Source organism: Penicillium vulpinum (assembly GCF_028829585.1).
Source record: "Penicillium vulpinum strain IBT 29486 chromosome Unknown utg000003l_segment0_segment0, whole genome shotgun sequence".
Lineage (NCBI taxonomy): Eukaryota > Fungi > Ascomycota > Eurotiomycetes > Eurotiales > Aspergillaceae > Penicillium > Penicillium vulpinum.
In genome coordinates, this window is record NW_026643243.1 from 8,028,453 (window position 1) to 8,055,200 (window position 26,748).

A 26,748-nucleotide genomic window follows, 5' to 3' on the forward strand; every position below is an offset into this window, starting at 1 on the left:
CTATAGATTCTCGTGGAGCAGCCCCCGGCCCTCTTCCGTACGAGAAATGGCGGATCTTCTTCTTCAACAACGTAGAACTACCCCGGTTCTTTCGGTCGGCGAAAATTGGGTTACGAAATTCGTGAAACGACATCCTCTCCTCTCCTCCCGATTCTCGAAACGGTATAATTACGAGCGTGCGAAATACGAAGACCCTAAAATCATTGGGGAGTGGTTTAATCTAGTTCAAAAGACGATCCTTCAATTTAGAATCGACCCCGATAACGTTTATAACTTTGACGAGACCGGTTTCGCGTTAGGATTAACCGCGACCGCGAAGGTTATTACGAGAAGTGATATAACCGGTCGGTGTAAGACTTTACAACCTGGAACTCGCGAGTGGGTGACAGTAATTGAATGTACGGGTGCTTCTGGCTGGGTGCTTCCTCCGTGTGTGATTTTTAAAGGCAAAGTCTTCCTCGAATCTTGGTTTAAAAGCGTCCCGAATGACTGGCGCTTTGAAGTAAGCCCTAACGGTTAGACTTCGGATGAAATTGGACTTCGTTGGCTCGAAAAGCTCTTTATTCCTTCGACTTCTTCGCGTACGAAGGGGAGGTATCGGCTTCTAGTACTCGACGGTTACGGAAGCCATTTAACACCGAAGTTCGACGAAATCTGCGAACAAAATAGTATTATACCAATTTGTATACCTCCGCATTCCTCTTACCTTTTACAACCTCTCGATATCGGCTGTTTTGCGGTACTAAAACGTGCGTACAGTCGGTTTGTTGAATTTAAAATGCGGAGTGGGATAAATCATATCGATAAACTTGACTTCCTCGAAGCATACCCACTTATACGAATTGAAGCTTTTAAATCAGAGACTATTAAAAATAGCTTCGGAGCAGCTGGTTTAATACCTTTTGTACCCGATCGAGTGATTTCAAAGCTTAATATTCGTCTTCGAACCCCGACCCCCCCTCCGAGCCGGGGTAGTGATTGGGACCCAAAAACCCCTTCGAACTACGTCTAATTACAAAAACAAGCTTCGTCAATTAAAGCATTGCTTCGTATAAGATCAAGGAGCCCTCCAAGTCCTCTCAATTCCGCTATAAACCAGGTTTTAAAGGCGTGCCAGATCACTATACAATCCGCCGCACTTCTTGAGAAAGAAGTAAGCGATTTACGCGCCGCCAACGAGAAGCAGAAGCAAAAGCGCACTCGATCCCGAAGGTAGATACCCGCCGAAGAAGGCCTCTCAGTTCAAGAAGCATCTGCATTAATTATGCAGCAACTGGAAGCAACTGAAGCACCTTCCCCCGCCGCCGGCATACCTAGAGAATCGGGTTTACAACCACGTACAAAGCCCCCCCGGGGATATGGAATATGCAGATTGCCAGGGCATAGAAGAGAAATATGTCCAGATAGACCAATTAGTTAGTTGAATTAATTTAATGGAGTTTTGGTTGAGAAAAATGCATTTAAATTTAATATGTAGGGTTGGGGTGGCCACTCGGTGGTTATGGCCACTCGGTGGTGAAATACGTTAGTTAGTTAACTACAACCAACCTACTGACTAATTCGTCGCAGCTAGCTCGTTAACTTTCTTCGGTGCTATAATATGTGTATAGTCAAAGGCGAAATAAATTTTTTTTTTTTTTGGCAGACTATTGGAGTCCGATAATGAGGTGATATTGGAGAAAGGCGTCAACTTCATTGGTGATAGGCGCATGATGTGGATTATACTTCCTAGAAGGCTACTCCAATCATAAATTTATTTAGAAGAAATGGAATGCAAGTCAATAAACTTGACGACTAACCTTGCTGCCGATCAGGGGGGTTCAATCGGAGTTGCTCCCAGCTTGTCTCTGTGGGTCTTGTAAGATGTAAGGGGTTGAAAGCAAAACGACGCATTGACTGACACAAGATATTGTTTAATATAAACACTACAGCCAATGCGCCCCATGGTGAGCGAGTCACTATCCATAACAAAGAGAGGCCGGGAAAGTGTCGTGAGATGATGCAGGGGATATTCTGACAAATGCATGGCAAGTCCTACAAACGGACCTGTGAGGCCGATAGATAATTGGCTTTTATAGGACAATCAATCATACATACCTCGGGAGGCAACCTTGGAGAGTTAGGTGGTTTTATATAGTTCGTCGCAAAAATTAGTTTTCTGCATCCCGACGAAATGAATACCCAATAGAGACTCGGGCTTACATTCTGCTTATGGTGTCACATGTGACAATATCAGCTAGCATGCTTCCAAATATCAGAATGGGAAAATATAGCCATAATAGATAGATTGATACATCCGATTTATCCGACTATATATATATTTCTCACTGAGCACTTAGTGTCTGCAAACCTGTCTATCCCCGCAATATGACATCTGCAATAGAGAAAGCAAGCTTCGAGAAACCTCGGCCGCTACAAGAGTCGATCATATCGATTACAGATCTAGCATTGTCGCCATTGTATAAGCCCGCACCGCGCACTTTCAGCTTGCAGGAATGCACCAGATTGAGTTACCAGAGAGCGAAGGCTTTTAGCCATGCATACGGTATTATTATCATCATTCAATATCGTCGTATCAAGTCTTCCTAACAGCAACAGGCTTGACAATCCAGGATGTGCTACAACTTACCCCCAAGTTCTTCAAGATGCATATGCATGACATAGCTGTGCTTGATGGTGGGGCTTTTACTCTGCTCACCATCCAGTGTAATCTCTTTGTTGGGACAGTGGCCCCGTTTGCTACAAATCGTCCAGAACTTCAGACAATCATGCAGGCTGCTTTGAAATTTGACATTTCGTGAGTTTCACACATGAAAGAGTCATTTCAGGAGAGCTAACTGACCAAAAACCGTATCTAGGGCGCAATTTATGTTGACTGAAGTCAACCATGGATTAGATGCGCGAAACATACAGACGACTGCTACAATTCTGTCGAATGGCGATATTGACCTCCATACCCCGTCTCCAAATGATGCAAAGTAAGTCATTTGCCCTCTCTTTTGCTTGAAAAGAGCTAGAATACAGCCGTTAGAGTCATGCCACCAACTACCCCGAGAAGCGGCATTCCCATAATCGCCGTTGTAATGGCTCGTCTTATAAACGAAGAAAAGGATTGTTGTGGAATTCGACCGTTCCTTGTCCAAATTGGAGATGGGAAAGAAATGTGCAAAGGTGTTATATCCAAGTGAGTTTTGAATGCCCTCGTGTGATCAAGCCAAATCCATAGACTAAGTCATCAAAACAGGGCACTACCTATGCGTGGCGGTACTCGCCCAGTTGACCATGCCCTGACGTACTTTAATCATGTACGCTTACCAAAATCCGCTCTTCTGGGTAAGCTAGAAGAAACAAAACCCGAGCGCGAGGCTTTCTTGTCTACAATCCATCGAGTTGCAGTAGGGACTCTCGCACTCTCCGGAGCTGCCATTCCATGCCTAAAGGTCGCGGTATTTAACGCATATCGCTTCAGCTGCAACAGAATTGTTAGTGGACAAGATGCAAAACCGATGGCAGTAATTGGGTTCCGAACACAGCATCTGCCAATTCTTCATGGTGTGGCTCAATATAGCGTCCTCGAGCCGTTTTTCCTTTCTGCGATCGAAGCTTTTCGGGATAAAGGCATCGATCCACGGGTCCGTCATGGCATCGCTACTGTCTTTAAAGCAGCAGCTCTATCTCACTTCGACAAGAGTATTAAAGCTATAAGTCAGCGATGCGGATGGCATGGGCATTTTGAGCACAAATTCTTCAACTAGAGGTAAGTGCCCAGTTACCTTGTTAAGGTACGAGAAAAAAGTCTTACTGGGAAATTTCAGTTAGAAATCCGTGGCGTATCAACCGCAGAAGGAGATATACGAGTTCTTGCTATTAGTATGTGTCACCATCATATACACTTGGTTCTTTAACAAGATCACAAGTCTAACATCTACAACACAGGACTCGCATCCGAGCTATTGATTGGTCGGTATCAAATGCCGCCGCCAAAGGACCCCAATAGTCCTATCTCTCGGCATGAAACCTCTCTAATTTCTGAAGGGAAAGCTCTCCTCCAGCAATCAGCCAAAGGAATGCATCGAAGCGAACGATTCAACCGTGATATCCTACCGCTTGCTCTCCCATTGGTTGAGGCAATCGGTTATCGAATGGCCTTTGAAGCCGCCAAGGAAGCCAACATTGATTCAAAGTTGCTTGATATGTACGAGATCGGAGTCATTAAGGAAGACCCTGCCTGGTATGCCGAGCAAGGTGGGCTGGATAGAGAGATCCAGCGGGAGATGGAATCTCAAGCGGCAGATGCTCTGCTCCCAGACTTGAAAGATATCATGCGGGATTCAGGGCTGCAGGCTTACAGCAATGCTCCTATGACATCGAAGGGCTTGTGGGATGAATTTGTCGCTGGGTTGGAGACATTCGAGGGGAATGCTACACCCAATTTACTATCCCGGCTTTAGATTCTTTGTGTCTTGAATATATTGAAATTTCATCAATGGATCCAAATCAACAAATTATTATCATCATATGCGCCCAATAAAGTGTTCAAGGCTTTATGGCGAAGAAGGTAAAAGAACATATTGTACATCGAGTCCAATAAACAAAAGAGAGCGCAGACCACAAAGATACAGAGGGAGAGCCTTAAGCCTGCGCCTTCGCCAATGCGGAAGCCGATGGATTTTTTCTCCTCACTATCATCTTCAGCTTCCGTGTCATTAGCATCACCTGAAACATCTTGTTCTGCTGTAGCCCCAGGAACTGCATCCTTGCCAGTCGTGATTTCGAGGATTTCATCTTCGTCAGAGTCCCAGTTCCTCTGCGCTAAAGAGACTTCGTCATTGCCCATATCATAGACCGTATAGATTTGTTGAAGGAAATTTGCCCCAAGCACAACACTGTTTGTGCCTTTGGTCTCAGCTTGCGCGATAATGCCCAAATAGCAGGGATCCTCATCATTGAACACGCTATGTGTCTCTATAAACGGACCGATGTCTAGCCTAAAACTAGCTACTCCGAATTCGAACGTGAGTTTTGTGTTACTAGAAGTTATATTGCATGGGACAGAGGTTCGCCCAACCGTTTGGATCTCAGCGATGCCAACTTGAGAGAAGATCTTCTGTGCGATGGATTCCGGAAAATAGGTATAAGAAAATGCGGAGTTAAGTAGAGCTTGTATCGAAACTCCCTCGGGGAAAATCGGAGTCTCATTGATGGAAAAACTGGTCATGCTGATCCGGAAAGTTTTCCTACCATCGGTAGGATTGTTGATGATGGGAAGTGTGTGGAGTGTGCCTTTGTATTTAGATTTGTTCACACCACCAAAAAGAAGAGTACCTGGTTTCTCATCCTGCGAGTCTTCCGTAGATAGAGGATTTTCCATATACATGCTGAAGGCTGGGGATTTAATGGTCCCAGCATCAACCAATGCTTCAGTAAGGGAGATAAAAGACCAGTTTGTTTCGCCATATCCCAAGCTGATAATGTCTATTCAAGAGATTAGTTAACCACAAATATGAACATATAGATATGTGTGCTTACTCTGGGTGGCATCCACGTTCAAAATCCCGATTTTCATAGACTCCACGGTTGTGTCTCCAATGACAAGAGTATCGCTCACAAATTCTCCAGTAATGTCCAGGGATCGTCTAATCGACTTGCTAACAGTGAAATTGGAGTGTAGATTATTCATGCTAGTAGAAAGGCTTTTGTTATAGCCACCAGAGCCGCTGCATTGTTCATCGCCTAGAATCATAGCACAAACACGCGAAGTCGTTCTAGGCACCCAGCATTCATTGCCGACCGTCTGGAATGCTATTGATGCTCTGCGGCGGGGTGCCTAGGGAAATGTTGGTGTAAAAGATATTTTCCTGAAAAGATAAAGGTTAGTAAATATAAATATCAAGATCAGGGCAAAAAGCCTCATACATCGTTGCCAGTTGAAAGAAGAACTGTATTTTCCCTCTTTGATTGAGTATTAGCAGCATATTTTGCGGCTTGCTTGTGTTTTAATGGCACATTGAACACAGCAGGTGTCTCTCGTTTTTCTAGAGACAAAGCATCTGTAAAAGAAGCGCCCAGTAGGGCCACGAGCCACGACCCACTACGCATGTGGATCGGCAGTTAAGGGTGATATGTCACTCGGTAATGTATAACACATCCTTCTACTCCGTACGGGGATCTTAAAGGATTTTAATTCTTCAGGGGCAAAATTATATATAGCCCAATTGACGCTAAACCTCTAGCTTAGAGCCGAATTGTCACCAAGATCACTCAGCTGAGTCCCGCAATTGGACTCGCTTATTAAATGAGGCTCTTAGCGATTAGGTGGCGCCCGCTACTTTGTAGGTAGTAGTATTCAATTGTCTATTTTGGGGTCCAATTGACAAAGTATTAGCTTGGGATGTCTGTTATGAAGAGACATTACTCGGTATGCAAATCTATGTTATACATATGTAGATTATCACAAGACGATGTTTCGTTTCCATCCTAGGCAAGTTTGATGTTCACCCAAAACGAAGGCAACTTGGCACTTGTGTCTAAGCCAAAATACTCTTGATGGTCCTCTTCACACCCCATGTAGTAGTTTCTAATAGATAGTTCTGGTATTTATTTTTGCTTCCAAGTTCTGGAATATCTGTGGGTATTATCTTGTGCTTAATCTAGATTTGGCTAATAGTATCAAAGAAACTTTGGAAGGTTATGCACAGAAAACCCGTCTGCACAATTTACGTTTCCCCGCCTTGGTATACATCCAATATGATATCTAAAAAGAACATCTAGAAACATATCTGACTGTTCTTGAATATATCATCCTAAAAATATTATTATCTTGGGCCAAATATATCTACGTCGCAAATAGCAGAGGCTACATGAGCGGCAAGCTGTTCTTGTATATATATTTATTCAGAGATAGAACATGGAAACGCCCGAGTTTCCTTTGCCCCTATAGTGCAGGCCATAGTACGGAGTACATCATTGCCTTTACGGTTAGTTAGAGAAAATTGACGTATGCATAGCGCTAAAGTTGTATGATCATTTTAAAGTTGCGAGATTTGGTGACTTTGTATCTACTGCACTATCCCCCTGATGGGTTGCTCCTTGGCTGTATCACACCAAACGGGAATGGCGAGGGAAAGGAGGCCAGGTTACACACTTCACAATTTAAGGAGCTCTATTACAGAATGGATTTGAATACTCATACCATTTGGATAAAAACGAAAAGTTATCAAGCTCATTCCGGGAAAGCACCTTGAAGATGACACCGAGGAGCGCGGCATATTGGTTAAAGTCATGTGTGAGAACAGACAGCTTTGAAAGTACGTAGATAGCGAAGGTGGCCATTAATAGAATTAGATGGGCTGATTCCCGAGGTCATTGGATTCTTCGGTTGGTAAGCTGGCAACCCTGCTCGTAAGCTTGGGTCATTTTCTTTTTCAGTCGTGCTCAGCTTTTGGGACGAAGAAACTAGCAAGCGGGGCGATATACTGTATTTTCTTTTCTCTTTCAGATATCTGAAGGCTTTAATATTGTCATCTAGTTTTTTAAACATCTTTTAAGGTACGCCCATTGAACAGCACGATCCCATATTATATGGTGTGGCTGCCGGGGGCCACCGGAATACTCGGACTGAAAGCCCTGGAGATTGTCCTGGCTTATGGATTGCTTTGAGATCCACTATTTTAGAATCAAGACATATGTACTCAAGTCTTGTTTTCATTGGTTCTGCCTAGACTATATTTTAACAGTTTCTTTTCCCTATAACTAATTATTAATGTAGTTGTAGTAGGTATGCAGCCCTGGAGGTGGGATGATTTGACGGTTTGATGCCTTAGTGCCTTGATGCCTTGATGCCTCCAAATGAGGAGTCGTCTGCCCCCCACTAATGCACGGTGCTGCACGAGTGAGGTGGTAGTGAAACTGATAAAAATTTACTTGAGGCAAATGATATACAATATAGGGGTAAAATTTTTTTTTCTCGATGAGATTTGTTTTTAATCTATGGCGTATGAAAACATACTCATACTAGCTGTATAGCTCTGTGTACCAGACATTGAGCTGTTGAGTGGTATGCCTGAGGCATTTATCGGGATCAGATTTGAATTAGTAATGTACGTTGCCCCACCAAGTTGATAGAGGGGCTTTTTGGGCATGAAAGTCATCATTTACCTTTGTACGGAGTACGGAGTAGTATGGAATATAGGAATCCTTGGAAATGTAAAAGCATAGAATGATTCATAGCTGAATTGACTCTTTTCTGACATGTAAGATCAAAGAAACCTTTTATATATATACATGGAACGTCTCTCGCTTGGGATAGCTGTCAAACGTCACCGGATAACCCACGGATGGCAAAAAAAGTCATTAGTGAGTCAAGACAAAGTATAGATTTGAAATCAAAAAAAAAGGACCAAATGAAAATTCAATAAGATGAAGATGAGCAATTAAAAAAAAAAGAACAGATAATATATAATTCATGTATGAAAAAAAAAAAAAAGGGCTCAGCTCAAAACGCACAAAACCGGGAGGAGAAAAAAAGTCCCCACTTTCGCTTTTCTTTTTTTTCTCCCACTTTTCCTTCCCCTCTCTTCCCTCTTCTCCTTCCCCTCTATCTCTGTCCTCCAGGAGCAGTTGCACATAGAACTTTTTGATTCAGTGATCGAGAATCTCGGTCCTAGTCATCTGTGTGCTCTTCTTCTTTTTTTTTATTTCCTAAGTAATTTACTTCAGGATCAACCGCCAAAATGGTTAAGTAAGTATCAGACTCCCCAGAGAACAGAACATATGGCTAACATTATGTGAACAGCTTCACTATCGAAGAGGTTCGTATCTACCTTTCAAAGCTTCAAAGTTCTATCAAACATTACCAGTGGAAGAAGGGGGATATGAATTCCCTCGATTGCTCTTCCGCCATTCCATCTTCTATCTCCCACTTTCGCTGGTGATGCTTGAAACTTTTTTTTTTGCCTTGAAACAAGTCATCAAATCATCATGAATAACGATACTAACCTACATCAGATCCGGACCTTGATGGACCGTCGGGCTAACATCCGAAACATGTCCGTCATTGCTCACGGTAAGTTCTTAACTGAGGGTCATACGATATAGTGAAATGGCTGATTCTAACCCTTTATGTCTGTGTAGTCGATCACGGAAAGTCCACCCTCTCCGATGCCCTTGTCCAGCGTGCCGGTATTATTTCCGCCGCCAAGGCCGGTGAGGCTCGTTTCATGGACACCCGTCCTGATGAGCAGGATCGTTGCATTACCATCAAGTCCACCGCCATCTCCCTCTACGCCAAGTTCCCCGACCCAGAGGATCTCAAGGAGATTCCCCAGGCCGTCGATGGTGACGAGTTCCTGATCAACTTGATCGATTCCCCCGGTCACGTTGATTTCTCGTCCGAGGTCACTGCTGCTCTCCGTGTCACTGACGGTGCCCTTGTCGTTGTCGACTGTGTCTCCGGTGTCTGTGTCCAGACCGAGACTGTCCTGCGTCAGGCCCTGACCGAGCGTATTAAGCCCGTTCTGATCATCAACAAGGTCGATCGTGCTCTTCTCGAGCTCCAGGTGTCCAAGGAGGATCTGTACCAGTCCTTCTCCCGTACCATTGAGTCCGTCAACGTCATTATCTCCACCTACTTCGACAAGGCTCTCGGTGACGTCCAGGTCTACCCCGACCGCGGTACCATCGCTTTCGGTTCCGGTCTCCACGGCTGGTGCTTCACTGTCCGCCAGTTCGCTATCCGTTACGCCAAGAAGTTCGGTGTTGACCGCAAGAAGATGCTTGAGCGTCTCTGGGGCGACAACTACTTCAACCCCAAGACCAAGAAGTGGACCACCAAGGGTGAGCACGAGGGCAAGACCCTTGAGCGTGCCTTCAACCAGTTCATTTTGGACCCCATCTTCAAGATCTTCGCCGCTGTCAACCACAACAAGCGTGATGAGATCTTCACTCTCCTTGATAAGCTCGAGGTTTCCCTCACCAACGATGAGAAGGAGCTCGAGGGCAAGGCCATCCTCAAGCTCATCATGCGCAAGTTCCTGCCTGCCGCTGATGCCCTTCTGGAGATGATCTGTATCCACCTTCCTTCCCCTGTCACTGCCCAGAAGTACCGTGCCGAGACTCTCTACGAGGGTCCCATGGACGACCGTGCCTGCATTGGTATCCGCGACTGTGACCCCACTGCTCCCCTCATGCTGTACGTCTCCAAGATGGTCCCCACCTCCGATAAGGGTCGTTTCTACGCCTTCGGTCGTGTCTACGCCGGTACCGTCAAGTCCGGTGTCAAGGTCCGCATCCAGGGTCCCAACTACATCCCCGGCCGCAAGGAGGATCTCTTCATCAAGGCTATCCAGCGTACCATTCTCATGATGGGTCGCTTCGTTGAGCCCATTGAGGATGTCCCCGCCGGTAACATTGTCGGTCTGGTCGGTGTCGATCAGTTCCTGCTCAAGTCCGGTACCCTCACCACCGATGAGACTGCCCACAACATGAAGGTCATGAAGTTCTCCGTCTCCCCCGTTGTGCAGCGCTCCGTCGAGGTCAAGAACGCCCAGGATCTCCCCAAGCTTGTCGAGGGTCTTAAGCGTCTCTCCAAGTCCGACCCCTGTGTCCTGACCATGATCAACGAGTCTGGCCAGCACATTGTTGCCGGTGCCGGTGAGCTCCACCTCGAGATTTGTCTTAAGGATCTCGAGGAGGACCACGCTGGTGTTCCTCTCCGTATCTCCGACCCCGTCGTTGCTTACCGTGAGACCGTCGCTGGTACTTCTTCCATGACTGCCCTGTCCAAGTCGCCCAACAAGCACAACCGTCTGTACATGACTGCTCAGCCCATTGAGGAGGAGGTTTCCCTCGCCATTGAGTCTGGCAAGATCAGCCCCCGTGACGATTTCAAGGCTCGTGCCCGTGTCCTTGCTGACGAGTACGGCTGGGATGTCACCGATGCCCGTAAGATTTGGTGCTTCGGTCCCGACACCACCGGTGCCAACTTGCTCGTCGACCAGACCAAGGCCGTCCAGTACCTCAACGAAATCAAGGATTCCGTTGTCTCCGGTTTCCAGTGGGCTACCCGCGAGGGTCCCGTTGCCGAGGAGCCCATGCGTTCCGTCCGCTTCAACATCCTTGATGTTACCCTGCACGCTGATGCCATTCACCGTGGTGGTGGCCAGCTGATCCCCACTGCTCGTCGTGTTCTGTACGCCGCTGCCATGCTGGCTGATCCCGCTCTCCTCGAGCCCATCTTCAACGTCGAGATCCAGGTTCCCGAGCAGGCTATGGGTGGTATCTACGGTGTCCTTACCCGCCGTCGTGGTCACGTCTACACTGAGGAGCAGCGTCCCGGTACTCCTCTGTTCATGGTCAAGGCTTACTTGCCCGTCAACGAGTCCTTCGGTTTCCCCGCCGATCTGCGCTCCGCCACCGGTGGCCAGGCTTTCCCCCAGTCCGTCTTCGATCACTGGGCTATCCTCCCCGGTGGTTCTCCCATCGACCCCGCCACCAAGCCCGGCCAGGTCGTCCAGGAGATGCGCAAGCGCAAGGGTCTCAAGGAGGTCGTTCCCGGTTACGAAAACGTAAGTCTTTTTGCTCACTGTTATCATTGGTCTCATTCACTAACCTGCTTCTCTAGTACTACGACAAGCTGTAAAAATGTTCACGGCCATCCAGATTTTCCCTTCTGCCTGTCATTCGTGGAATCTTTTATGAGATTGATGAATTCAATACAATTTCTTCGGTTCAACAAAATTTTATTCCCTCATTCGTCGGCTTCGATCGTTCAGTCATTAGAAATCCGGGCATGAGCCTGGAAGCCTCTGGCATCATTGGTTCTATCCCTTTATTGCTTTTTCTACATTTTGCTTTTTACTGAGGGTTTCTTTTTTGCTTTTGCGTTTTTTTGCTGTAGTCTAGCAACCAGTTTCGATATGAAAATAAACTTGGTATGCTAGGCACAGTTGTTCATTTGTAGAGTTCATCAGTAATTGTAAACACTCCCCAAAAAAAGAGGATCAAAACGGTTGCAATCCTACAAGTGTAGCTTGAGGAGTCGACGGGTCCATTGCACAGGTAAAATATTGTGCTATGTCATTAAAGCACGTGATCCCAATGCTCGCGTTTTTGCCTTCGACTTCGCGTCCCCAGCTATGTCCTCACATTCCCTCACGGTTGGGGGTGCATGCTCTTATCGGCTTCAAGTAACTCATTCTTAAGCTTTGTTATTTGAAACACAAAGCTGTGATTTCGTCCAATTTAAGATTATCACTGTACACGAAGGAATCTTCCCGAGTGACGGCTTTGTTAAAACAGAATCCCTGCAATCGTTGCCACACACACGTCAATCGTTTGTTCGATACAATTCAAACTTCACACCTTGAAATTGCTCGAAAATCACCTTCGCCATGCAGTTCACTGATGAGGAGGCCGCTGATGTAAAGAAATGGGTGGTCAAAAAGCTGGAAGACATGTGAGTTAGACACATCGGGTCTTGATACGGGGCCCGTCCCGAGGAAAGAAAGCAGTAACTAATCTTGTTTATTTGGCCTATAGCTCTGATGCGGACTCTGATGTACTTGCAGACTATGTTTTGGCGCTAGTTAGGTCCGATGCGCCAGCCGAGGAAATCAAAAAGGTCTCAGTCGAAAACCTGGAGGATTTCCTGCGCGAACGTACGTCATGTCTCAATCGCATCGAATTGTTTCATATTACTAACACCCACTAGACACCCAGCCATTCGTTACTGAGCTCTTTACAACCTTCGGTCCCAAACAACCCGCGCCTCCTACGCCCGCACCTGCACCCCAGCCGCAGCGCCAGCCCCAACCAGCTGCTCACATCCCCTCGTCGCAACCTCCTGAGAATGCCCCGAGCGGCCCGAGAGCTGCTGTCACTCCTGGCAGTGCCAATCGCAAACGTACTTTCAATGAGGGATTCCAAGGGGAGCCGGAGCAGGATGATGGTGGGTTCCAGAATCGCGCTATGAAGACTGCACGCCGTGGCGCGCGCGGAGGTGGTCGCGGTGACTTCATGGGTGGACATCAGATGCAACAGGGTCAAATGTTCTCTCCGCAGCAAATGGGCCAGCAATTCTCTCCACATCAACAGGGCCAACAGTTCCCTCCACAGCAGCCCGGTGGTTTCCCCATGATGACCGGTTTCCAGCCCTTCGACCCAAATGATCCTATGGCAGCAATGATGGCTATGCAGAGTATGCAGGGTATGGGATTCCCGCCGATGCCGGGCATGCCTATGCCTGGAATGCCTGGTCAGCCAGGAATCGATCAGATTCCACAAAGCACCCAGCGATGTCCGTTCTATGATACCCAAGGTATTTGTTACCTAGGAAATACTTGCCCCTATCAACACGGTGATGGCGGTGCCTCGAAAGATGATGGTAAGAGACATCTGTTCATCCTAGATATACCATTGCTAACAGTCGCAGAATATGATCCCAAGACTGCGGGTACACATGCGCAGCGGGGCGGTGCTCACATGCGCGGCGATCGTGGCCGCGGCCGTGGTCGCGGTGGATTTAGCGGACGAGGACGCGGCCGGTCCGATTTCTCATCGGCAGGACCTAATGAGGACCAGTCCGTTACGACAATTGTTGTTGAGCAGATTCCCGATGACAAGTTCAATGAGGAGTCTGTGCGCGAGTTCTTCTCTGAGTTCGGCAGCATTACTGAGGTCACCTTGCAACCCTACAAAAAGGTGGCTTTGGTCAAATATGAAACTTTCCCTGAAGCCAAGGCCGCGTGGTCCAGCCCCAAGGTCATCTTCGATAACCGTTTCGTGAAGGTTTACTGGTACAAACCGAATCGCGAGGAACATCAGGGCAGCGCACAGCCTGAGACCCCAGTCTTCAACCAAGAAGAATTTGAGAAGCAACAACAAGAAGCACAGAGGGTGCATGAGGAGAAAATGAAAAAGCGACAAGAGACCGAAGCAGCCAAGCAGGCTCTAGAGCGCCAACGCGATGAACTTATCAAGAAACAACAAGAGGAGCGGGCCCGTCTCATGCAGCGGATTGGAGTCACAGCAGACACAAGCAATGCCACCGGTACTGGAGACGCCATGGCCACCGAGCCTGCTGCTGATGAGAATATCAGTGAGGAGACGAAAAAGCTACGGGCTCAGCTAGCTGCCCTCGAAGCCGAGGCCAAGAGCCTTGGTCTCGACCCTTCTGCTGACCCTTCTGCACGGGGTGGATACCGGGGCCGTGGTGGATTCCGTGGCCGAGGCACATACCGAGGACGTGGCGCTTATGATCCCAACTTCCGCGGAGGATATCGTGGGCGCGGTGGATTTGCCCCTCGGGGACGAGGAGGTGTGCTGCGTCTGGATAACCGACCTCGACGAGTCGCCGTATCGGGCGTTGAACTCAACTCAGACAAGGACGAAGCATTGCGTCAGCACCTGATGGTAAGTCGTCTATCTTTCCAATCAAACAAAGCATATACTAATTTGTTATGTTCTAGGGCGTTGGCGAATATGAATCTATTGAAGCACACCCAGACCAGCCCAACACCGTTGTGGTGGCATTCAAAGAGCGCTTCCAGGCCGAGAAGCTCATGTTCTCCCCCTGGAACATCCCCTCTGTGGGCGAGGTCCAGCTTACCTGGGTGGCCAACCCGCCCATTACACTTCCTACTGCTGGATCAACGGAATTCAAGGGTGGTATTGGACAGGACGAACCAGAAGACACTATCATGTCGTCTACCTCGGTGGGCAACCCCGCTCCTGCACGGGATATGGACTATGACGTTGCGGAGGATGACAGCTGGGGCGCTTAATCTCGTTACATTTTGTGTACTATCACATGTTGGTTGTATAGGCTGCATTAAGCTATTCTTATGGGAATGGACGTTCCATTCCCGACCTGTTGTCTAAACCAAAATCCAGCTCCAGTAGAAAAGCAGAAAAGTAGATCCTCTAGCTTCTCACACGCCCTGAGGAATTAACTCGACCATATATCCATCCTATTAACTCGCATTAGCCCAAGCATCCTTTCCCAGGATGTTATAGAAACATCGAACTCACCGGATCAGAAACCATAGCAAACTTCTCAAAAAACCAAGCATAATTCCCATGAATCTCACCCCGCCCAATCCCCCTCTCCTCCTCCCACTCCGAAAGCGGCACAGTCTCCCTCGAACAAACACCAATATCCTTCAGGATCTTAACCCCACCATCCTTAAGTCTCTGCACAGCAGCCGGCACATCAGGAACCGTGAATCCCAGATGCGCAAATCCAAGATGCGGGGGTACATTCCCCGTAGAAACCCCCCCATCCGTCTTCTCCGTGCCATGCACATGATACAACTCCAACAACCCGCTGGTCCTAGTCATAACAGGCATTTCACTTGTTTTCTTCGCCCACGCACTAATATCCTCTTCGGTCTCTGCATCTGCTGGCGGGTGGCCGAGGTAATAGATCGTGAATGGACCGGCATTCATAGTGAAGATTACCCGCATGCCTAGTAGATCGATATAGAAATGTAGTGAGCGGGCTGGGTCTTGGATGCGCAGCGCTAGGTGGTTTAGTTTGTAGTCTTTTGTTGCTGGTGTTGGAGGTGGGTTTAGGCTTGGGGCTGCGTTGAAGTGGCCTTCTTCTTGGGCTGGGATGGTTTGAAAGTTGTTTGAGGACATGGCTGGATGTTGGATGTTATAGATAGATGAGTTGGTTCTGGTGGAACTGGGTCGGTTTAGGGGATATAAAAGTATATAAATTGGGCATTCATGGGAGATTTTATAGAATGAGGGGTTGATATTCCCAAGCGGATCCCGTTTGGCCTATCAAAGAGATCGATCTGAGTATGTTGAAATACTATTGCTCATGGATGCACGAAAATGAGTTGATCTTCGACAACAGAGTACAAAGTACTGCTGTGTACTACTTCAAAAGACTACGTCTACTGGTAAACAATCATATCCAGACCACCTTCATACGGCATCGTCACTCGCCGGAATCCACTGCCCTCGGCATCAAGATACGCAAAGAGCTCCCGGTACTTCTCATCCGCCTTGATCGTATTATCGGCGATGATCACAGCGCCAGGTCGGAAGTACGGCTGGACGAGCTTCAGCGCAGGGAGCGCGAGAGGAGTCCAGACTAGGAAAGTAGTGGTTAGTATAGATGCTGCCAGTATCACTACTGAATATCGAATGTGCAACGTCGAATACAAGATAACAGGGCGTGGTATCAAACAACGGATTGTCTATGCCACCTGCATCAACCCGAGAAAATAAACACAACTTACTATCCAGCAACAAGAAATCCACAGTTCCCAAATCAGAAGTAAGCGTCTCCCGCAGATCTCCAACACGGAGATCAATAACATCCTCAACGTCCTTGCCAGCAGTCGCCCAATGCTCTCGAGCAATATTAGCCTTGGACTCCTCTTTCTCGGTAGCGATAACCCGCGGCTTAGTGGTAGCGCCAACGCGCTTCGCATTCTCTGCAACAGCAAGTGCTAGGTAGATGGTGCTAACACCGAAGCTGGTGCCAGCCTCAACGACCGTCTTTGCATTGATAGTGCGCAGGACGTGGTAGACTAGTTCGCACTTATCCTGGTCGAGAGCGATGAACTTGTCCAGCATGATGGAGTCGAATTCGGCACTGCATTGTTGCGGTAGAGTGTGCCAGTCCACGGTCGATTCTTGGGTTAGGGATTTTGTGTGGAGGTCTTTGAGGAGAGATAGGATCTCGGGGGATGTTGTTAGGGGTGAGGGTGACATCTTGATATTGGTTGATGGTTATTTGGAAACTGGGATTTGTGGGCTGGGGGTATGTTTTACGCTGCCAGGCGAAGGAAGGGAAGAAGTACTAAAATAGTCACTTCAAAAATTCTTCAAACTCTGATATCTCAGACCAAATAGATGTTTAGTGAGTCACCGGGGAGCCCTGTGTAAAGTCCGTATATTCAGAAATCCGTACTAACTACGTACGCCCTGTAGCGGGGAAGTCTGGAGTGAAGCAGCATGCAAGTGTAGCCGACATAAGCACTATTACGTAGGAATCTATATGCAAATATCACCTGATCTGCTTCGACCGTATTACCAATGATCATAGTACAAAGCCTGAAGGCCTAAGCTTCAGCCATGTTCAGGTTGTTCTTCGAGAACAGTGATTTTAAGGTTCTTGTGTAGCTCGTGTATTGTATGTATTATAGAAATCCATGTGATTAGAGAGTGCCTTGGAATATATATACAAAAGAATAGTCTAAATCAAGGAAGATGGTATAAATATATATAGGAATGGAAAAAAAGACATGATGACATCAGTAACGAATCAGCGAGCTCTGGATGGCGGAAGTCAGCTCAAAGGGCATTTTCAAAATATGAAGCAAACATAGCTCAACCACAGCTCTTTGCGACAGTGGCTTTTGGACATAACGTCCCCGGTACATTGCAATAAACGTCTGGAAATCAGAGCTGTCTTCAATGAGCTCCATGCGATCTGCGGTGTCGATGCACAGGTTACGAGCATCTCCTGGAAGGTACTCGCTAGCCATTGGAGACAACGAACTTACAACCCGAGGGACAAAACCCTGCATCATGACAGCCAGATATTCTCTGTCGCCAGCAGTGCAGGGGCGGAGGTCGTCTCTTCCAAGGGCTAGAACTGCGCTACAAGCAGAGTGTCAGATCTATCAAATTTATAATTTATACAAGGACATAAAGACTTACACATAGAAAAACGGATCTGGTGCCTGAAGTTCGATCCCCATTTGATGACTGCTTATCAGTACCTATCATGCATGGTATATAGCAGAACTTGCATATGTACTTACTGAGGGACTTCAGCTATAACCAGTGTAGGTACCGAGACATTTTTCAGTAGTTTTTCAACCAATGGCCTTGCTGGAAGAGAGGTTCCATTTTTGCCATCGATGCCATCGTAGACTCCATTATTGAACTGAAATCGCGATGTACTGTCTTCAAAATTGTCGCCAAATACACTTGTTTATTAGAAAGATCCTTGCAAAAAAAAGGGGGGGGCAGACATAGCCTACATTTGACCTTGCCCGTTAAATACCACAATTTTGGCGTCGATAGACATCTGGGATGGAATAGGTATGTCTCCATGGTTTCCATGGAAAAAAAAATATCGCAACGAGCCTTGTCCATAGGATGAAGCGGCCATTTTGTGTGACGTGCGTTCCTATTGCCGTTTTGAATAATTGTGTCGTGTAGGTCAAAGATCCGGATGATCAGTTGGTCCGTGCCAGGCAATCTGGGTACAAAGTAGACAGCGAGGTATCAAGCTAGTTTTGGGAGAAATCACGTCAAAAAAAAAGCCAAGTTCCGAGGCCCGCGGCCAAGATGTTCATTGAGAGATAGGGAAGATCTGTGCGAGGTACGTACGATGTACCTATGTTCTGTAGCGGGGAAATGGGGTTAGACAAGGGTGAACATCAAGAATCAACAATACTTAGAGAGAAACGCCGAGTCTAACCGAAATAAGCAATATCGTCGATTCAAGTGCAGCCTTGGTATGGTCCGACAGCTAGAAATACCTAGCTAGCTACTACAGCGACTATGATGGCTGTCCAGGCCCGAAATTGGCCCTAATATTGGAAGCAGAATATCGCTATGACAATTCCATTTTACTGCTCTAGCAAATCCGCATAACTATTCAAAGACCTCCCGATCAAAGAAACCATCTCCCAGATATAATCCGCCGTAAACAGCCGCGCCCACAAACGAGTAACCGCAGCACTGAGCCGTGTATTAGTAGCGAGCAGCCACTCCCTCGAAACACCATGCTGCACCTCCATGACCATCTCAAGCACGAAATCCCGCAACCGGATCTCCTGCTCCGTCAGCCTTGGGTCCGGATCCGACACCGTAATCGCCTCCAGCCACTTAGCCAACAACACCGCGCACTCCAGTGAACACAAAGCGTGCTGATTTGACCACAGCGCCACCTGCGAGTGCGCGACAAATGAAATACCGAGCTTGACGGGTGTGCTGAGCGCATGTGCGCAGTGGAGCGCTGCGCGCGTGAGCCGGTCGCCGCGTCGAACAGAGAGGTTCTCACGGAGACTCGTTGCGATCTGGACGGGGTCCCATGTTTGTAGTTGGCGGGCTGAGCCGCAGTCTGCGTTGAGTCGGATGTAAGCTAGTCGGAGTAGAGCTGCTGATGTGAAGGATAGCGGGCCGTTCGGGCTGAGTGGGTCGATAGAGGAGTCTTGGTTACGTTCCCAGCATTGGCACCAGCGTTCGAGTGCTTGTTCGACGTGTACGAGCTCCGGTGTGGATGTCATTGATGAGGGGGTGAAGCGGTTCCGTCGTGATACGGGTAGTCGGCCCGCTTTCGTCATTAGCCAGATGTCTTGTAGGATTGCGTGGATTAGAACGTAGCCGCCGAGTGAGGAGAATCGTTCTACATTGTCGGTTTGCCCGAATAGGGCGGAAAGCGCATCTTGGAATTTTGGTTCCCCGGGACTCTTGAGGCGCTCTGCCTGCCAGAGGTCTGCGCGTGAGGCTTGCCATTCTTTTTCTGTGCAGGGTAGTTCGATTGTGAAATCTTCAGTGAGAATCACTGGTGGGACGTCGAAGACGATGGTTTGGATGTTGAAGAAACAGAGAACGATTAGTTTGGTGCGCTTTACGCATTCCTGTCGTATCCAGCTACGCCAAGTCCCGTCATGTTCGGGCAGTCGGTTGAGTCCTCCTTTTCGGATGAGCATTTCCATTAGACTGCGAAGCGACAGCGCCTCGTGGTATGGGGGATTATTGATAAACCATAATGACACCGAAGTCAGATACAATAACGATTGTAGAGTTTCCAGCGTATCAATGTCGTCGGCCGCGTTGATCGGAGGCAGCTTGCCCGACTGGAAGACCCGACGAACATGTTCCAAAGTCACTGGTTTGGCAATCTGATAGAGATGCATGCTAGTGTTTGGCTCGCGGCAATACCGTGCACCCAATGCCGCCATTGATAGGAAGAGCGGTAATGTCATCGAGTCTACATCGAGGGTTGGGATATGCAAGATTGGGTAGTGATCATGAAACCCGGTTACATATCCCGTCAGACATCGGGATAGCGCATGTCGAGATGGCAGCGATGGATCTGGGACCACATTGGCGTAGTCGGATAACATATCCAAGAGCTTCTCTCGGCATTGAGCCGTGACCGGTACAAATCCCGTGGGCTGGCGGGTCTTGGGAGAGATGTGATACCCCTCCGGCTGGAGCGAGGGCAACTGAGCGCCATGTCGGGGAAGTACAGAACTCGAAGGAGTTGATGGGGTATTTTCAGTCAGCGTCCCTCTATCAGAAGATCGATCATAGTCCGGAACCGGTGAGAAGTTCAGCGGTGGGAATAGCGGGAGTGGCTGATAAGCCGGCGAGAAAGGATGATTTGGCAAGGGGACGGTATCCAAAAAGGAGGTAAAGTCATGGCCATGATATGATCCTGGTCCGAATCCACTTAGAGCATATCCAAAATCCGGGCCTGGAGATGGGGTTCTGGGTCCTGTAGAGGGGGTTTCTGTGCTGGCCAAGTGAGCACCCAGCATCGGGCGCTGTATGGCCGGCGATAATGCTGGGAAATGCTCATCGGACCCGTGTAAAGCACTGCGATTAGACTGGGTGTGATTCGCGCCTACAGATGCCAAAGACTCTAACCCGTTTAGGGTGGGAGGATTTGCGGGGGAGGGCGTGTGTGTCTGATTGCTAGCTGGACTGGCGTCGGGGTTGTGCGAAAGACGCTCATGACGGCCCAGCAGATCCCTATAGTTGTAAGTGTCTAATAAACATGTATTGAAATATTGGATTGTGTATCATACTTGCGTGTAAAGGCCTTCGGGCATTGATCGCAAATGTACGGTTTCTCTTTGGTATCTGTGGGGTATTAGATGTATTCGATCCAAGCTTGTCCAACATTGTGCTTGAATACATACGTGAGCGATCGTGTCTTTGAAGATGTTCTAGCCGAGCAAAGGCCCTTGGGCACCGATGACATTGATGGGGCTTGCTATTCGACATTGGGGGTGGACATGATGTAGAGTGGATGTGTGTGATATCTCGGGGGGTTGTAGCGCATCTCCGGTGAGTTTGGCCGTACCATATGACCTGTCCACGTGTACCGAATACAGGTCAAATTGATTGGAATACTTTGTACGGAGTATATCTTCCAGCTCTAACCTTGCATAGCCATGTCTGCTGGCATACCCTGGTGATTCTTTGTTGATTGTTAATCACTTCTACCGAGTCCAATTTCCCCATTCCCCAGTCCCCCAAATTGGGGAAATTACCATCACAACTACGGGTGCCTGATTATACTGCGGAGAACTATACCCCGTATTGTTATGAATGATATGTGCTACCAATCCCTCGTTTTATTCTTGTGTTTCCTCTATCTTTAGGAGTAATACATATAAAATATTCCTTATTTTCCTATAATCATTGATATGAAGTGAAATTCCTTTTAAAAAAGGAAGTAAAGCTAGGACATATTCAGTAGGCGGTATACGATGACTCCAAACGCCAAGGCCGGGGCCCACCATGGATAAACCGTTATCAGTTCCATTATCAGTTCCGCGGTGCCTATTTCGTTTGAAGGATTTCTTCAACTCATGGCATTTATAGCAAAATATAATGCAACTCCGCATGATACATATGATTAAATGCAAAGGGCCGTATAGAGGAGTAGCATGCTCAACATTATTCCGCATCAATACCCAAACAATATGGTAGCATCGGTGTATCATCAAATTGGGGGGATTATTATGATTATGACTCGGCCTTTGATCCTTCCAAGATTCTCCAATTTTCTCTCGCACGACTCCACGCCCTATATACTTAGCCTATAAATCATCGAAACTCTGTCAAAACCCCCAAAAAATCTCTTGTCAACCCTTATTCTGACTCACTACATGGCATCTATAACGCCAGAGTCATTTGGACAACAACCAACAATCATGGAAAAGCTCAAGGAGAATTCCGAGTCTCTGTGCGGATCCCAATATATCGAATTCCGGTATTTAGAGCTAGAAACACCCTTGCCGACCCCATGCATTACTTTACCTCCCGGTCCTGCTCAGTCAGCACCACCGGAACCGCCTAGTCTAGAGGATTATATATCTCCGTTTCTGTGGCCAAAATGGCGCAAGTCCATGATGACCTATATCGCCTGCGGGGTTACTGCATTGGCGGGTTATGCAGCGGGCGAGGTCAGCCCTGCATCGGAGGAATTGACTAAGTTGTGGGGGATCAGCACCGTGGTGTACAATCTGAGCATCACGCTTTTCTGTTGTGGGTTTGCATTGGCGCCAATGGTGCTAGCTCCCTTTTCCGAGATCAATGGACGGAGACCAATCTTTATTGCCAGTGGAGTTCTCTTCGTTGGTATGTATACCTTCCTTTAACTGTATTACTTGGCATATGCTAACTTGGTATGTCAATAGCTAGCTTAGTTGGCTGTGGAGGTACACAGTCCTTTGCTGGATTGCTTGTAGCTCGTTTCTTCCAGGGTGTGGGTGGATGTATGTATAACCTTTCCCAAATTCTCGATTTTCCCATACATTGCTCAATAGATACATGTACTAACTTGACCCTCACAGCAACATTCTCCACCATGGTTGGCGGCGTGATCAGCGATATCTATCACGCTAAAGACCGTAACACAGCTATGGCACTCTTCTCGGCAGCTGCTTTGTTTGGTACTGGCCTGGCACCGTTGATCTCTGGCGTAATCATCACACGCACCACATGGCGCTGGGTATTCTACTCGCATGCAATCGTGTCCGCCGCATTTGTCATCGTTATCTACTTCTTCTTCAAAGAAACGCGCGGCAGTGTCCTGCTAAGTCGCAAAGCAGCAAAGTTAAACGAGTACTACGAGCAACTTGAAGAGGCTGGCCACCACGGCGTAATCCTGTCGAGCGAAGATTCTGAAGAAAAATGCATTCGTCGAATCAGATGGAAGGTCAAGAGCGACGAGCAGCGAGAATCCATCGCAACCATGATTCAGATCTCGGTATCCCGACCATTCCGTAAGTCTTCAAAAGCAATCATGCCCGAGGAAGAAAGAATATCAAGCTAACATATAAATTCAGACATGCTCCTCACAGAACCAGTGGTCTTCTTCTTCTCCCTCTGGGTCTCCTTCAGCTGGGCAGTCCTCTATCTACAATTCGGCTCTGTACCACTCATCTTCCGCACAAACCACAACTTCACAATTGAGCAAACCGGCGCCGTCTTCACCTCTATGTGCGTTGGCGTCATCTTCATCACAATCATCAGTATCTACCAAGAACGCATCGCCATGCGCTTCGGGAAACACTCCACTTCCCCCGAAGGTAGACTGTATTTTGTTTGCATTGAATCTGTGCTTCTGCCTATTGGAATGTTCTGGTTTGGCTGGAGTTCTTTCCCATCTGTTCACTGGATCGTGCCCGCTATGGCCGTTGGTTGTGCTACTATGGGCATCTTTTCTATTTATCTTGCTACGTTTAATTACCTCGCCGATACTTATCATCGGTATGCGAGTTCGGCGATTGCGGCGCAGTCTTGTTGTAAGTATCTTCCTTGGGTCGCTCTCTTGAAGGTCTCGTATGTGTTGAGATGCTAACATCTTCCTCGATAGGCCGAAATTTGCTCGGCGGTGTCTTTCCTTTGGTTACGACTGCCATGTTCACCAATCTTGGTTATCCAGAGGCATCAAGTCTGCTGGGAGGACTTGTAAGCTGCAGCAAATACTAAAAGAAGAAGATCAACTGACTGGATCGAAACAGGGTGCTGCTTTGACTCTGGTCCCCTGGGTGCTGGCCTTATATGGACCCAAGATTCGAGCCAGGAGTAAGCTCGCAAGTGTAAGTGATGTCCTCCATTAGTTCACAGTTCGAGACTAACAGAATGATAGGAGCTCGCACATTAAAGCGCATACAAACTACGAACACGACAAAAAAGTAATTTAATCATAGTATTTTTTGGGCACAGGATCATATTCATAGTAATTATCAATACCTTATTCATATAGAGAGCAAACAACATGCATATTGTCAACTATTTTAGCCCAGATAAATGCCAGGTCTGAATTTTCATTACAGCAAATCAAGTGAAGTTGTACCAATTGTACGCTCCCTGTGATCTGGGTATGGCTATACCACAATTTTAAAACCCCCACAATGCTAAAGCGATGTACATGACATGATCCCAGCTTTTGTTCATGCAAAATCCAAAAATCTAGGATCAACAAAATGCAATTACCTCGGGTGTTGATGATCTCTAAATGGATGTGCACCATTAATTCGAGGACGATATGATGCATATCTTTCCTCGTCCTCGCTATCACTATCCATTTGATCCAAAAGACGATCGATATCATCACCAGCATGAGCCTCCAGCCCTGGTTTTCTTCCGGCCTCACGACCATTATGAGACTTGGAGCGTTGGGAGCCTTGACTTCCATTGTGGTGTGCTCCATTGCTGGAAGCGTTTACTAACTCGTTCAGGCTGCTTTGCGTGCTCTCTGGTTGCAGCGGACGAGGGCTGAAACGATACCCTGAGTTCTCGGGGCTAGACATGAACATCAGGGTTTCAATGGCGTCTTGTTCCATGAGTGTGCTTTGGGATTGGGTGCGGGTTCTGTAGAAGCCGTTCGGCGTGGATGTTGGTGCGTGTGCGTGAGACGATGAGAGTAAGGGCGCTTCTGATCCTAGGACTTGTTGGCCGTTGAATGGCCGGGTGAGGCCGTTCTCTTGGTGTGAATGATGGCGTCGGTGGCGGGAGATAGGGTTGTGGTCTGAAGGTTTGGAGACTGCGTTAGGATTCGGCCGACGGCGCTGGTTATGACCATTTGATGAGATAATATCCACAGGCGGTGCTAGTTTTGGAGTCGGGAGGAATTGATTAGATGAGAATGCTGATCGCGAGCGGTTATGGCTCGGAAAATGATGAGGGTTCCCGTTGGAAGATGTCTGGGAACTTTGTGACAAAGGCGTGGTGTTTCCTGCCTGTAATGATGCGATGTCACTTGCTGCCGACGTGCTCAATGGCGACGCACTGTTGTGCGTTTGTAGTGCGGTTTGGGGGGTAGCTTCTCGCGACTGTCGAGCCTGCTCTACTTTTGCGGCTGCATATGATAGACGTGTACGGATATGGACCGATAACTGGGTAATACAAATGAGCTATAAGACTCTTGAGTGAGCGGGTGAGCGGGTGAGCGCGTTACCTGTGCAATTCTACTCCCATAAGCTGACGAGCCCGTACTCTTCGAACGTCGCCGTGCAGCTCCATTCCCGTCGGTACTATGAGCTGTCGGGGGATCTAAATTGGATTTGAAGTCGCCAGCTGCTGTCCGTTTCTGGCTTGGGGCCAGGCGAGTATCAAAGTTCGACCTTGTGCGTGAATGTTTTGGCGATGGTGGCGGTGATATTGCAACATTGCCGGCTTTGATAGGCGATAGTGAGGGTTGCCATCGATCTATTGACGAGCCTCCATTCACCGGCTGCATGTGCGGGGGAAGTTGGGATTCCAATAACTCCCGGTCCACCCCCGGTATCGATGTATGTCCATTCAATATATGAGAGGTACCGAACTCTTTCGACTGGCTATTACCATCGGTTGAGGATGAAGGAATGCTGGAAAGAGAGTCTGTGAAGGTGCTAGCGGAAAGATCTAGTCGTCGGCCATCGCCCGATGTATCGCTGCCGCGCTCCAACGATTCAATATAGGCTGAGTTCGGACCGCTACCCTCGCCGTGGGCGACGGTAACAGCATTCAAGCCATCTATTTGCAGTGACAATGGTTGCGGCAATTGTGTGGTTTTGGTTTCGGCCGAAGGTATTGGTTTGTGAGGCTCGGGAGACGTCGCGTTGTTCATAGAGTGGGTGTTCGCACTGGCCTCCGCATGGAGCGCCCCGCGATTAGGCCCATCGCGACCGTCATTCATGATCAAGGATGGGATGTGGAAGATTAAAAGATGCTGGGATAGCGACAATGGGCAAATACACGCGAGCTAGCTTTAATCGCGAGTTTACGCGGCCGCACGATCTCAACACGCATGTCCTGTCTCGAGTCACTGCATCAAGATTTGGGACCGGTAGTGTACGATACCAAGTGGTTTAGATACAACCAACAGTCGAGATCTCAACAAAACGCGTGGGAGTGCTGTGGGAACCAGGAGCATCTGCCCGATCGAGTGGCGATCGACCAGCACACGCGCAAGGGCTGCGACAGCAGGCGGCAAATTGGTTTCTATCCACCGTGATTTTGACCCCGGATGAAGGGCCCGGCAAGGGTTTGAATAAAAGAATGCGAACAGTAAAAACTAATTTGAATACAGATGCGCCACGGTATGTTAGCTCGTTGAATAGTTGGTAGAGGGAAGGGTTACAGCCTTAGAACACGCGTGTGAGGCGCGGTCACGTGGATGGTACTAAACCAATTTCATCAGGTTCAATGAGTTTCTATAGAAAGAGATTATTCTCAAATTAATCATTCTAAGGTCATTTAGAGATGAAGCTGGTTGAAAATGATTGTAAGTGGACTTGGTGGCTTGAGTGCGATGGTATACTTCGAAGTATACGGAGTACTACCACAACATCTATGAGACTACAATATACAACTCAAGAAAGGAAGATCAATTTCGGAGTTCTCAATAATGATATGATATACAGAAAATATACTCCAATGAATCAACTCTAATGACAAAAGAGAAAGAGACGCAAGTCAAAACTCAGCAGAAAGTAAAAATAAGCTGAGAGAAAGCAAAGATGGATCTAAGAGCAAAAGACAAAAGAAAGA

General features: G+C 47.7%; 11 protein-coding genes across 11 annotated transcripts; 5 read left to right on the plus strand and 6 right to left on the minus strand.

The window, feature by feature from the left end:
- Positions 1-3,971: 3,971 nt before the first annotated feature.
- On the plus strand, positions 3,972-4,451 carry N7479_008075 (uncharacterized protein; the record flags this gene model as incomplete). Its single annotated transcript, XM_057255769.1, has 1 exon — positions 3,972-4,451. The coding sequence occupies one exon, from the start codon at positions 3,972-3,974 to the stop codon at positions 4,449-4,451; it is 480 nt and encodes a 159-aa protein (XP_057109631.1).
- Positions 4,452-4,483: 32 nt separating this feature from the next.
- On the minus strand, positions 4,484-6,099 carry N7479_008076 (uncharacterized protein; the record flags this gene model as incomplete). The annotated part of the gene is made up of 3 exons (XM_057255770.1): positions 4,484-5,475; positions 5,530-5,827; positions 5,917-6,099. 3 exons carry the CDS (start codon positions 6,097-6,099, stop codon positions 4,484-4,486), a joined length of 1,473 nt encoding a protein of 490 aa, XP_057109632.1.
- A 2,633-nt stretch (positions 6,100-8,732) lies between these two features.
- N7479_008077 (elongation factor 2) lies at positions 8,733-11,757 on the plus strand (the record flags this gene model as incomplete). The annotated part of the gene is made up of 5 exons (XM_057255771.1): positions 8,733-8,740; positions 8,795-8,810; positions 9,007-9,064; positions 9,133-11,564; positions 11,621-11,757. The coding sequence occupies 5 exons, from the start codon at positions 8,733-8,735 to the stop codon at positions 11,636-11,638; spliced, it is 2,532 nt and encodes an 843-aa protein (XP_057109633.1). The 3' UTR covers positions 11,639-11,757.
- Positions 11,758-12,389: 632 nt separating this feature from the next.
- Positions 12,390-14,780, plus strand: N7479_008078 (CCCH zinc finger and RRM domain protein; the record flags this gene model as incomplete). Its single annotated transcript, XM_057255772.1, has 5 exons — positions 12,390-12,454; positions 12,538-12,656; positions 12,710-13,381; positions 13,430-14,409; positions 14,466-14,780. 5 exons carry the CDS (start codon positions 12,390-12,392, stop codon positions 14,778-14,780), a joined length of 2,151 nt encoding a protein of 716 aa, XP_057109634.1.
- A 147-nt stretch (positions 14,781-14,927) lies between these two features.
- N7479_008079 (putative lactoylglutathione lyase (Glo1)) lies at positions 14,928-15,636 on the minus strand (the record flags this gene model as incomplete). The annotated part of the gene is made up of 2 exons (XM_057255773.1): positions 14,928-14,966; positions 15,028-15,636. The coding sequence occupies 2 exons, from the start codon at positions 15,634-15,636 to the stop codon at positions 14,928-14,930; spliced, it is 648 nt and encodes a 215-aa protein (XP_057109635.1).
- Positions 15,637-15,899: 263 nt separating this feature from the next.
- On the minus strand, positions 15,900-16,725 carry N7479_008080 (O-methyltransferase; the record flags this gene model as incomplete). Its single annotated transcript, XM_057255774.1, has 2 exons — positions 15,900-16,099; positions 16,248-16,725. 2 exons carry the CDS (start codon positions 16,723-16,725, stop codon positions 15,900-15,902), a joined length of 678 nt encoding a protein of 225 aa, XP_057109636.1.
- A 542-nt stretch (positions 16,726-17,267) lies between these two features.
- N7479_008081 (uncharacterized protein) lies at positions 17,268-18,133 on the minus strand (the record flags this gene model as incomplete). The annotated part of the gene is made up of 3 exons (XM_057255775.1): positions 17,268-17,616; positions 17,781-17,948; positions 18,003-18,133. 3 exons carry the CDS (start codon positions 18,131-18,133, stop codon positions 17,268-17,270), a joined length of 648 nt encoding a protein of 215 aa, XP_057109637.1.
- Positions 18,134-18,596: 463 nt separating this feature from the next.
- On the minus strand, positions 18,597-20,985 carry N7479_008082 (transcription factor domain-containing protein; the record flags this gene model as incomplete). The annotated part of the gene is made up of 3 exons (XM_057255776.1): positions 18,597-20,730; positions 20,787-20,841; positions 20,901-20,985. 3 exons carry the CDS (start codon positions 20,983-20,985, stop codon positions 18,597-18,599), a joined length of 2,274 nt encoding a protein of 757 aa, XP_057109638.1.
- An 890-nt stretch (positions 20,986-21,875) lies between these two features.
- N7479_008083 (MFS transporter) lies at positions 21,876-23,878 on the plus strand (the record flags this gene model as incomplete). Its single annotated transcript, XM_057255777.1, has 7 exons — positions 21,876-22,347; positions 22,407-22,484; positions 22,563-22,994; positions 23,058-23,516; positions 23,588-23,682; positions 23,736-23,813; positions 23,864-23,878. 7 exons carry the CDS (start codon positions 21,876-21,878, stop codon positions 23,876-23,878), a joined length of 1,629 nt encoding a protein of 542 aa, XP_057109639.1.
- A 328-nt stretch (positions 23,879-24,206) lies between these two features.
- Positions 24,207-25,894, minus strand: N7479_008084 (uncharacterized protein; the record flags this gene model as incomplete). Its single annotated transcript, XM_057255778.1, has 2 exons — positions 24,207-25,112; positions 25,175-25,894. 2 exons carry the CDS (start codon positions 25,892-25,894, stop codon positions 24,207-24,209), a joined length of 1,626 nt encoding a protein of 541 aa, XP_057109640.1.
- Positions 25,895-25,941: 47 nt separating this feature from the next.
- Positions 25,942-26,474, plus strand: N7479_008085 (uncharacterized protein; the record flags this gene model as incomplete). Its single annotated transcript, XM_057255779.1, has 4 exons — positions 25,942-26,049; positions 26,071-26,242; positions 26,288-26,297; positions 26,459-26,474. The coding sequence occupies 4 exons, from the start codon at positions 25,942-25,944 to the stop codon at positions 26,472-26,474; spliced, it is 306 nt and encodes a 101-aa protein (XP_057109641.1).
- Between the last annotated feature and the right edge of the window lie 274 nt (positions 26,475-26,748).